This window comes from Malus domestica, chromosome 12, assembly GCF_042453785.1.
Source record: "Malus domestica chromosome 12, GDT2T_hap1".
Lineage (NCBI taxonomy): Eukaryota > Viridiplantae > Streptophyta > Magnoliopsida > Rosales > Rosaceae > Malus > Malus domestica.
In genome coordinates this window covers 19,441,436-19,453,378 of record NC_091672.1, presented here as the reverse complement: position 1 = coordinate 19,453,378, position 11,943 = coordinate 19,441,436, and the positions used below count along the sequence as shown (strand labels likewise).

The 11,943-nt window shown below is 41.6% G+C and overlaps 2 protein-coding genes across 4 annotated transcripts; both read right to left on the bottom strand.

The window, feature by feature from the left end:
* Positions 1–1,742: 1,742 nt before the first annotated feature.
* On the bottom strand, positions 1,743–3,641 carry LOC103450162 (pentatricopeptide repeat-containing protein At2g37320). Its single transcript, XM_008389477.4, has one exon. The coding sequence runs from the start codon at positions 3,546–3,548 to the stop codon at positions 2,055–2,057; it is 1,494 nt and encodes a 497-aa protein (XP_008387699.3). The 5' UTR covers positions 3,549–3,641; the 3' UTR covers positions 1,743–2,054.
* Positions 3,642–4,492: 851 nt separating this feature from the next.
* Positions 4,493–6,866, bottom strand: LOC103450161 (uncharacterized). Of its 3 annotated transcripts, none has more exons than XM_029089545.2 (3): positions 6,578–6,866; positions 6,049–6,123; positions 4,493–5,495 (listed from the first exon to the last, which is right to left on the bottom strand). In XM_029089545.2, exon 3 carries the CDS (start codon positions 5,461–5,463, stop codon positions 4,828–4,830), a length of 636 nt encoding a protein of 211 aa, XP_028945378.1. In that variant the 5' UTR covers positions 5,464–5,495; positions 6,049–6,123; positions 6,578–6,866; the 3' UTR covers positions 4,493–4,827. The 3 variants fall into 3 exon arrangements, with proteins under 3 accessions (XP_028945378.1, XP_070665883.1, XP_008387697.2); XM_070809782.1 differs by having other exon boundaries at positions 5,646–6,123; positions 6,578–6,719; XM_008389475.4 differs by lacking the exon at positions 6,049–6,123 and having other exon boundaries at positions 6,578–6,800.
* Between the last annotated feature and the right edge of the window lie 5,077 nt (positions 6,867–11,943).

Here is an 11,943-nt window from a genome sequence, read left to right as displayed (position 1 = left end):
GGGGGTGGAGAAGCAGTAGCTAATTTTTTGGCTTATTATATCAATTCCATCACCAAACTTTTCAAAGTTGTTGATGTATTGGCGATTAAAATCGTGAGGAGGGATTTGGGTGTAGTGCAGGTGTGATCGTGTTCAGTGGGAGGAGAAGATGTGTTTTTTTTTTTTTTTTTTAATTATACAAAAAATTAAAATTGTTTTTTAATTATTTAAATATTTTTAATCCATGTGACATATTTAATTAGATTTGTGAGATTCAGTTATGTGTCATATCATCACATAATAGAATTTTTAACGAAATTGTAACAAAATGACAAGATTGATTTGCGACATTCATTTTTAGGAACTATATTGATTGATTTTCAATTTTAAGATTATCTTGATGAGATAGTTATATTTCAAGAACCATTTGTAATAAAAACCTTAATAGGGGCAAATCTACATGTCCACCCCGATAGTGATTGTTGTAGTGAAGGATACTAGGGGGAATTTTAGGATTCTTTTAGGATTCCTTTTGTTCAATTCATGTCCTTTTCCTATTAGGATTTCTTTAGTTTAATTTTCTTGGGTCTTTTTACTAATACTACGAGGATTTCATGCTTCTCAAATTCCTCCTCCTTCTGTGTATATAAATCAAAACAAACAGACTCTAAACGCCATCCTCAGTCTCCCCCTCTCCTTAAATCAAACAACCAATCCTGTGGTCGCTTCAGCAAGCCAAAACCAATCGAAACCGAACCAAACTAACCTACGTACCAATGACTTCACCTTGTATGCTATTCATCATTCTGCTAGGGCTAGGGCTAGGAACTAGCGCGGCTGCTACATCATCCCAATCCGCACCCGCGAACATTTACGACGAACTTGAGCGATCGCTGAGGGAGATTGAACGCGCCAACCTCAACAGTCAAGAGAAGGAATTACGCTTGGCAATACTCAAGGCCAGGTTCGAGGATTCTATGTCTATCAAGAACGAAAGTTTCAACAAGCGGCAAGGCAAGGACAACTCTTGTGCAGATTCTAAACAGAACAAGAATTTCAACAAGCAAGGCGACGATAACTCTTCTTCCTCGGCGATGATAACTCTTCTGGGCCACCTCAATGGAGCTGCCGGTTGTCTGAAAATTCCGCATAGGCACACCCAGGTTGGCGCCCTTGGTTTACTCGCAGTACTCGCGCTGTCTATAATGTTCGTGCCTTTTTGTATTGTATGCCTCAGGGAGCGTCAATTGAAGCATAAGCGTAGGGAAATATGTGATCTCTGTTTGTAATTTCTTATGGGTACGTTACGTTTAGCGTTGATGAACTCTTCTATTAAACCAGGATTTAATTTTCTTTCTGTACTTTACTTTTAGTATAATACTGAATGTTACATATATAAAAGATTAGTGATCTAACTATTGTATTGCGACATAAACTAGCCTCTACGAAAATTTTCTCAATAGATAACACATTATACTTATTTTTTTGAAACATAACACATTATACTATCTGAATCACGAAATACTATTGATTACCCTAGAAAGAGAAACCCCGAGCCTGAAGACTAAATTACGCAACCATTTTAGCTTGTCTAGGAGACATTAGGTATGGATGGTGCCTCTTAGAATTGTTACGACCAAGGTTAAGTGCAAACATAGGTATAAAATAGCACATTTAGAAAAATTTCTCAAACCAATCACTAATAAGTTGTAAAATCATAGAATCAAACAAAGCAATAAACTAAAGGTAAAATTTCCCGTGAGTTAGAAATCAAAGCTATTCGAGTTCAGAATGCTATTTAGAGTAAAATGTGGAAGAACAAGATTACCTACATGTACAGCATCTCCAGTCAGAGCAACGCGAGGTTGTGTCTACAAATTTAGAACAAGAAGTTGTTAGCTCGCTATTTATTTACACAAAAGACGTACAAGCACCTTACTTCACGTCGATTTTTAATATTCAAAACTTCTATGAACGAAGGATCTCCGAACGAATCTTGGAGCAGAACAAATCAATCTTTAAAGTAGATTTACATCGATCGCTTCTAGCCACTTTGATAGCAAATTAAATCATGCTTAATCTTCCTCTTCCATTTCAGGCTCATAGGCTAAAGTTTTAATGTGGTCTGCCAAACTATCCAAGAGATCAATAATTTCAATCATTTTGGGATTTGAACAGTCTTCTGCTCTAAATTTGTGAACTTCATTTCCAATCGCAATCCAGCTGAACCCAGGACTTGTCCTAATCGCTTTATCTTTCATCAACTTTCGCATTCTTGCTGCCCCATCCCAACATCCCACACTAGCATACAGGTTTGCCAATTGCACATGGGTTGAAGCACACTTTGGCTCTAGTAATAGCCTACTCTCCGCAGCCTCAATGCCAATCCACACACTCCCATAAACCCTACAGGATGACAGCAGCGAGCCCCATATAACTGCGTTGGCACGAATAGGCATCTGTTCAATGAATTCTCGAGCCTCTTCTAATAGACCAGCGCGGCCAAGAAGGTCAACAACACACGAATAATGATCTAGCTCTGGATGAATACCATGCTCTTTGATCATTGAATTGAAGTAAAGCCGGCCTTCTTTGACAAGACCTGCATGACGACACGAAGAGAGCACGCCCAATAAAGTAATGGCATCAGGTTTCACACGTTGCCGCTTCATTTCTTCAAAAAGATCAATGGCCTGCAATGCAAGCCCATGCTGCGCATACCCGGCAATCATGGAGTTCCAAGATACATTATCTCTGCCATCCAAATTTTCGAATATGGAAAGCGCATCTTTAACATCCCCACACTTGCAATACATTGAGATAAGAGCATTAGCAATGTGGATGTACGAATTGAAGCCTGTTCGGATGGTTTGGCAATGAGCACTTCTTCCATGCCCAAGAGCTCCACTGCCAGTACAAGCACTCAGAATACTTGCATACGTAAAATCATTCGGTTCCAAAAAGTTTCTCATTTCACTGAAAAGCTGCAAGCACACATCAACCTGCCACGCTTGCGCAAAACCGGAAATAATGGCAGTCCAAGACACCACATTTCTCACAGGCATTTCGTCGAACAACTTATATGCACTCTGCAGCTCACCGCATCGGCTGTACAAACTCACCAAAGAGCTTCCAATATAAACATTGGAAATAAACCCAATTCTCATTGCTGCACAGTGGTACTGAACCCCGCCATGAAGATTTCGAGAAGACCCACATGAGCTTATGGCGTGTGACAAAACGCTTTCATCGAACAAAGTTGAGATTTTTACTCGTGGGTTTGTTGGATCAGAGGAAGCAGAACCGACGGTAAAGTGGTCGGAATCTGACTGCAGAAAGTCCTGAATGAGCCGGAGATGGCCTCGGCGGCGGCGCGCGGCGGGGGGTGGTTTTGGGGTGATGAGGTCGATAACTCTGAGAGAGTTTTGTAGCTTGTTGGTTTTTTGGGTTGTTCGTGTGAATTTGGTAGAAGAGAAGAAGGGCTTGGAGTGAGATGAATGTGTTTGCAGAACGGACTGAGAAAGTTTCTTCCTGAAACTGACACAGGCTTGAAGGAGAACTCCATTCATTCGTGTGAGCAAACACCATCAGCTTTGCTAGAAATATATAGTGTGACAATTTGATTGCCAAGAAAAAAGGTAAACAAAAATTGCAGGGCCTGTGTTAATTGCCAAGAAAACTTAATACCAAGTAAAAAAATTTGTGTATTATATAATATTAATATAGTTATATTATATATTATTCGGTTTGGATTCAGATTCGAGAACAAATACGAATCGGAGACCCATAACCATATCCAACCACAACAGAAAACTGCTCACGATTTTTTCTCATATCCCAAATATACCCGGGCGATTATCCATGATTGTTGGGTTTAATGATTAGAATTGTCATCCTCTAGTCCTTCCAAGGGTTCCTAAAATTCAACTTGTTCTATTAAAATTACTATTAAAAAAAACACTTATGAGCAAAAGTACTTATTTTAAAGGAAACTAATGAAAAACTCCCGGTACTGTTCAATTTAACGAAAAACCACATTTTTACATTAAAAAGTCAATCATGTTACTATTCACTTTACCCTTTATTTTGTCCTTATCATTAAAACTTAAAGTTTTCAAATCATTTTCACTAGTTTCCTTATTTTAAAAGCAATTCTAAAGGGCCCCAGAAGTACGTGGGGAGTCTTAATTCTAGAATTTGTTGTCAGAAAATTCTTGGGATTTTAGCTCCAACCAATTTTCAGCCTAAGAACTTGAGTTGAAGAAAATCAGACATAATACAATGAAGTGAGGATGTGAACTAGGAATTTCTCATAGACGTGAGTTTTGATACTTTGCAGGCAAGTATACTCCTCAACTTGATTAGTAACCACTTATCAATTTTGTTTTAGCAAAAGCTAAAAGACTTGCGTTGTTTTACCAACTAGCTCTTGGTCTGTTGATATTTCTCCTCCCAATATTACAAGCGGGCCAAGTTCGAATATCCTGCCCCCGGAAAGAAAAAAAGAAGAGGGTTTCGTTTTTAAATCCCGAACATCCCAACACAAGATCCATTAAGTATGTAGTCTTGTTGGCATACAACACATATAATTAGCCTAAGCAGTACAACACCATCACTGACTAATACTTCACGTAAGTCTCACAGTTCACCTTACAAGTCAGTAGTATCCACTTTTCAAGTCAAAATGTTTGTTTCAAACTTCTAGCAATACCCATTTTCAAAACCTTCATCCTCTATACCAAGCTGTTTCATGTCCATCAGAATCTAACCTCATCGACCTTTGAACTTCAAACGTTTACGAACCATCGGACTTCATAATGGAAGCGTCTTCAATTGCTTTGGAGTCCGTCAAGCATATTCAGGTGTTTTGGAGTCTGTCATTAAAGCAGCTTCAGGTACTTTGGAGTCCACCATTGAAGCATCTTCAAGTACTTTGGAGTCCACCATTGAAGCATCTTCACCTACTTTGAAGTCAATCTTTGAAGCACCTTCAATTGCTGAGGTGGCCTTCCTTCCCCTACTTCCCTTGGTTTTGGCTTTTTGTGCTTGAGATCCAGCCATAAAGTTTCTAGGTTTACGGAGGAATTTCTTGCTTTTCCTGAGAGTTTTTAGGGCTACTGTTTTCAGGGGAACCATAATGTCTAGGGGCAGTAGCACTTGTTCCAACTCAGTCCAGTCGAGATCTTCAAAGTCACCATCTTCATACACCACCCTGTACCAGCCTGCTTCTTTATCATACTCAGTCACTGTGCCAATATAGTTTTGCTCTCCAAACAACTTCCTCACTTCTCTTCCTTCCAACCACTCGCCAAAGTTAGTATTTCCATGGGATTCTGCATCATGCGCAGCATCAGAGACAGAACGGGTGCTTTCAGTTGAGGGAATTTCGGGCACTCCATCAATGACAATAGCAGGCTCCCCTGGTAACTCATAAACCGCTGCAGATGAAGGCTCTACTTCCTGATCGTTGCTGGGGTTTTCCATTTCTAGAGCTCCTTCTCATAAATGCAAAAATGCTGCAATCATAAACAATTAAGACATCCTTATCTCACCGTAAAATGAGTATCAAATTCAAAGGTTGCAATGCAGGATATTATAGCACTAGAAGTATTGGACCAAACACATTATCCCGAGAACAGAACAGGAAAGCATAGAAAGGAAATTACCAAGAATTAAGAATAGTAAGGAAGGGAGACAAGGTGTAAGACTGGCAAGATAAACTAGTCGCGTTTCAGTTTAGACATATAGAAGCTTCAACACGAACAACTACTAAACTCTTTGCAAATGCAGATTGAAACCTCCACAAGGCAAAATATTGACAAAATTCTCACTGAGAATTTCTTCAGACATCCACAAAGCAAAACACTAAAGGCCCGGTTGATAATCATTTCGTTTTATTTTGGTATTCACTTTTTTGTGCTTGACATATGAAGAAAAGGAGGGATGAAGAAGGGTGATGGAAGAAAAGGGAAAGAAAAAAAAAAGGAACGAACGAAAACAAAATCTTGAACGTGAAAATAAACTTAAAATAGTTTTTAGTTTTTAGTTTTTAGTTTTCATTTCGCGCGCCTTTCCTTGTACATTTCTTCGATATCTCTCCTGCCATCCTTCACCCTTCATGTCCCATGTATTTCCCCTCTATCACTAACACAAAAAATGAAAACCGAAAACCGAAATGTAAAGTTAGGATAAGAGTAAGTCAGCATTAAACCCTAGTAAAATCTGAGATACCAATATTTTGGTGAAACCTTATATAACACTGCAAATATGAAGATTTAGGCCGCAACTCTCTACATCCAAAACAATTTATCAAAAATTACCAAACATATAAAAATGCATCAAAACCCACGAAATCTCTCACTACCCAATTATTCCAAACGAAACAAAATACAATCAATTAAAGAGCTCTGAACAAATGCATTTTCCATTACGCTCGAATAAATATCATAAAATTTGTATGAACAGAAACAAGTAAATGAATCACACATTTCTTCCATAACCTGCAGATTAGTACAATAACCACGGGTTCGATTTAAAGGATGCCATATTTGCAAGAATTACACATTTAGAAAAGTGGGTTTTGGTTGAAGGAGCTTACCCCTAATCAATTTCGGAAAAGAAGAGCGAGGACGTAGAGATCCAGTTCCGACCGCCACTGTAATTTTCCTTCGCTCTGCCCTTAAACTATAGTGTCTTCCCTCAGGTGAACCTGATTGAATATTTTTCCTTATTTTATAGTTCGGGCTAGGAACGTAATTGACTAGTTGGAGGTTTTTTATTCTTTTCATTTTTCTCTAACCACTCACTAAAACAAAAAAAAACAAAAAAAAAAAAGTGTGAGAATGGCCATCTCCATAAAAAATTTCTCAAATAATATTTCCCAACTTGAATGAGAAATTTGGAAATATCGCCATTTTAAGAGCCACTCAATAAAATATAGCCTATTTTTTTAGATTCCTATAAAATTAACATAAAATTAAAGTTAAAAAGACTTAAATACCCTTGGGTGAAAAGTCTCATCTCTTCCTACTTCTAGTGTTCGTCTCTTGAACTTTCATCTTCATTTCACTATTGAACCAAGTGGTTGCTACATCAAACGCCGAAGTGCCAAACCCATTCATTTCCACTTCGAGATAATCTTTGTGGAGCCAAAAATATTCACTAGGCGCCATGTGGATTTTTGGACAAAAGAGGACAGGAATACCCTTGAGGCACATTGGGATTCCTACGCGCGAGTAGCGGAAAATCATCTTTCAACCAAGTCAAAAATACCCAAAATAGGTAACAATTTAAAACCTATTTCACCAAATCCTTTCTATAAGGTAATTCCCAAAATCTAATTTATTCTATATGTTCTATATTCCATTATTTAGCTAATAAATTAGCTAAATAATATATTCCTTTCATATTTCCTAAAATTGACTAATCAAGGGATTAATTACCTAATCAATCCTTTAATTATCAATTAAACCACCAAATTATAACCAAAAAACTTACCAAAGGCCGGTTACCCACTAGGGCTGGCCATGCCTTTTATTTTCTGTTTTTTGCTACCATTTTCTTCCCCTTTTATGACATTCAAATAGCTAGTTAATTAGGTTATTATGATTTGCTAATTAACTAGCCAATTATTTCCATAACCCCCCAAAATAACTAGCCCATTATCTCCATAACCTCCCAAAATAACTCATCCTTGGTCTAATGGCCGGCCATACCCTTCCTCTCCTATATATTGGTTCCCATTTTCATCAAACACTAATTCCAATACTCTTGCAAAAATCCCAAAATTCTCTAAACATTATTTCTCTCTAAATTCTAACTTTGGCATCGGAGGTTCTTCGGCCAAAGCCCCTCATTCATCGTGGGCGCGTGAGAACCAAAGGTGTTATTTATTTTGTAGGTGCAATTTTGTCCAAGATCAAGAAGGAAGAAATTTGCATCCATAAATTGGTGTTTTCATTGAGAGTTGAAATCCATACTCATAGAAGACTCTCGCACAAAAAGGCTAAAAGCGACAATAAGTGAAGCAACACCACCACCACGAGTTTCCACCATGGGAACCACCGCGGTGGCTACCTCGGTAGCCACCCGTGGCGAGGTCCATGGTGCCTTCACCACGGCCCGAGCCGTGCCATCTAAGGCTCACGGCACCAAGGCCACGGCTCAAACCGTGCCATCCAAGTTTGCACGGGCCCGAGCCCAAGCCTCGTATTCGCATGCATCACATACTAAGCAACATGCTCCCGTCGAGCAGCCCATTCCCATGGCCCAGCCTGCTCCCGTCGAGCAGCCCACTCTCACGGCCCAACCTGCTCCTGCCGAGTAGCCTGCTTTCGTGACCCAGCCTGCTCCCGACGAGCAACTCACTCCCGTGGCCCAGCCTGCTCCAGTCGAGCAGCCTGCTCTCGTGGCCCAGCCTGCTCCCGTGGCTTTCCAAGCAGCCCAAGTCGGCCCAAGACTATCTCAACCATCCAGACTTACCATCGAGCCGGGGGCATTCTCACCACATTTTTTCGCAGATTTGACATTTCCCAACTCAAATCTCGCTCACGGAGTCTACCACCCTTCCACCGCCCAATGAGGCACATTCCTTCCAAGCTCTTCCAATCCAAATGGCGAACAACACTTGTCTCGACAAGTCATAGAGTTAACGAGCGCCCTTGCACAACAGACAACCTTGGTGAATCAACTTTTGCAACGCATTGGGATCCAACGTGCCTCGGACGAGGTATCCCGAAGTAGGACAAGGGCAGACGAACCTTTCCAACGGTGTCCCGACAAGCAGCCACTAGCCGAGCGTTCGGGCAGTGTACATTCCCAATTGGGCCCCTAAGATAGCGTATACTCCCGTCTTAATGCGTGAAGGAGCGTGCACTCTCGACTAGGCCCATGGATGAGCATACATTCATGGTTGGGGTCATGCTCCGATAATCAACATGAGCAACCTTCTAGGCAAAGTGTTCATTCTTGGCTAAGCCCGCAATGAGCATCCTTCACCTCACATCGGAGTAGACAGCACGACGGACGGAGAGAAGCAGTCACTCAATCCAGCTCAAGTTCAACCAGCAGCCTGCGAAGAAGTCGCTCGCCTGCTAGAAACACACCACATGCACTGCATCCGCGGTATAGACGAGCCAAACACATGGAAGAGCAGCCTAGACCAGCAAGTCATGGCTAGGGGCAGCCGAGAGCTCCGCTACCCTTAACAAGGCAAATTTAGGAAAAAGTAGAGAGACTATTGACCAAGCGATTACACGATTTCCAACGCAACGAGGTCACCGACGAGGCACTACGACTGAACATGACCAACATAAGCAGGTCACCATTCACGGACGAGACCAAGCAGGCAGAGCCTCCATGCGAGTTCAGCATGCCACATTTCACATTTCTCAAAGGGGATGAAGACCTGGAGAGACACTTAAAGCGCTACCGAAGCGTAATGAACCTTTATCGAAACAACGATGATCTCATGTGCAAGATATTCACCACCACTCTACAAGGCGAGGCACAAAATTGGTTTTACAACCTGCCGCCATAATCCATCCGGAATTTCTACGAACTTTCTTTGATTTTCACCAAAGAATATTCATCCTATTGCTCGATCAAAAAGAAGTCTGACCATTTATTCGACGTCAAGAAGTACCCAAAGGAGTCGCTTCGCGACTATGTGAGGAGGTTCAAAGTAGAGAAGGCAAAAATAGTCGGATGCAATGACTCGATAGCTAAAGCAGCATTCCAAAAAGGACTTCCAGTAAACCACCCACTATTCGGAAAATTGATCATGAAAAAAGATCTAACTCTGGCAGACTCTTTCACTCTAGCAGAGAAGCATGCACTTTGGGACGAGGCTTGCCAATGCACATTCAAAGACTTGAAGAAGTACCCAACGTCACATCTCTACTATCCAAATCGGAAGCAGCGGAGGACTTATTCACGTGTTTGATGATATCTAGACCAGCAATAAGCTCTACCATCATACGAGAAGAGCTGGGGGCCCGACTACCTGTATTCCACATTTTAAAAGCTCTCATCGATGCTATCAGTTGTATTCCATAGTGTAAAAGCTCTCATTGATGTTATCAAAAATTCAAAAGCTAACTTTGGCGATAGTTGTTGTAACCTAAAAGCTCAAGTTTTACCTTTAAACGCACGCAGTCATCATCATGATGCATTATTCCACTAAATCCAGACGAGCGCAACAACTAGGCCCAAAAGACACGTCAAGGGTAGACGAACACTAGAAGGAACATTCAAAAGAAAATTTTGTCCTCGTCACCCCAGAAGATTCTCCATAAAAGCAACATGTACCGGCAGTTGAGCACTACCTCCTGCTGAGCGTCACACAGCCCTAGCCAACCTTTGCTCCATTATTCAGCTCTAAAGTGGCCCAATACCAGAAATTGAGCATTTCCTGCTACATGTAACATGGCCTCAGCCCCACCGCTCCCTACCGCACCTTCACACCTAGCCTTAACAATGCAACAAAACAGCCCAACGGCTCCCCGAAGGCAGCCGAGCACACTTTAGCTGCACCTGCTCCCTCAATGGAGATTTCTGGTATTTGCATGTCGATGACGTAATACCTAGAGAAAGTACGCAAGCAGCTTAAGGCATTTCAGACTTAAACTCTCACTCAAGTTCCCCGAGCAAACAACGTCCATACAGACGTACTAACCGGCCTAGGCTCCGCACTCGATCACCAACTAAAAACGCTCTATTCCGGTGGAATATCTTAACAAGCCAAGCATAGAGATGGAGCCAACATCCTAAGTGTCATAGCATTCTCATCCAAAGATCCCACACCGGATCACATATCTGTTGCCTAGCGCCTTCCGACGACTTGAAAGTTCTAAGATCAAATCAACGAAGGTGTATGTAGAAACCACTCTGGAGGCTAATCCTTAACATAGAAGGCTCTTAACGCAGGCTACTATTGGCCTACCACGCACCAAGATGCTAAGGAGTTAGTACAAAAGTGCCTTAAGAATATGGCATCTAGCAGCACATGTCCACATCGAGATATCCTCAAGGCAATGGGCAAGCTGAAGTATCCAACAAGACGATCCTCGACTGCCTCAAGAAATCCCTCACCAACAATAAGGGAAAATGGCTAAACGAACTCTTCGGATGTCTATGGGCATATCGCACCACCAAAAGACGAACAACCGAACGGTAAGGAAATGGCCACAAGTTTAGATCTGGTAGAGAAGAAGCGTGAGCAAACCATTACTTGAATAGTAGCCTACCAGCAGCAACTCCTCCCCAGCTACAACGAAAGGGCCAAGATCCGGCAGTTTCAACCCAAAGATCTAGATCTAAGAAAAGCCTTCATCACTGCCCATAAAGAAGGCTTCAAAAAGATGGATCCCATCTGGGAAGGTCCATACAAGATCAGCAGAGTAGGTGCCAAGAGTAATTACACCATCGCCACCATGAAAAGGCAAAAAAATTGAAAAACAATGGATGGCCTACAATCTGAAAAAGTACCATGTGTGACCTCCCGCTACAACAAAACCCAAAGACTCAAGAAGCTCGACGGGCACCACCTCACAAGCCGAAGACTATCCAGTTGTTATGCAGTTCCTACCTTACAGCTAAGTTCTCGTTTGTTTCACTCGTTTTTTTAATGAGAAATTCAGAAGTAATCACAACTTGGCTCGGTTGCATGCTTACAACAACTGATCACTCCTGTACTTCAAAAGAAGACTGCGCCTTACTTAAGGACTCATCGCAGGAATTGCGCCCCCCGAATAACCAACCATGCTCTCCAGTGCAAGAGGGTAAACTAATTGCTCTCCAGTGCGAGAGGATAAACCAATTCCCCGACACCCATATGGGTTAGCTCTCCAAGACGGGAGGATAAACTTTACACTCCGAATATCCAGACGTGGATGAGTCTGGCTGCCCTAGTATAACTAGTTGCACGATGGCTTGCACCGGATTCCTAAAAGTAGCCACAATGGT

Excerpts from the sequence above, each read along its gene's own strand:
- LOC103450162 (XM_008389477.4), bottom strand. The coding sequence starts at position 3,548 with ATGAATGGAGTTCTCCTTCAAGCCTGTGTCAGTTTCAGGAAGAAACTT.
- LOC103450161 (XM_029089545.2), bottom strand. The coding sequence starts at position 5,463 with ATGGAAAACCCCAGCAACGATCAGGAAGTAGAGCCTTCATCTGCAGCG.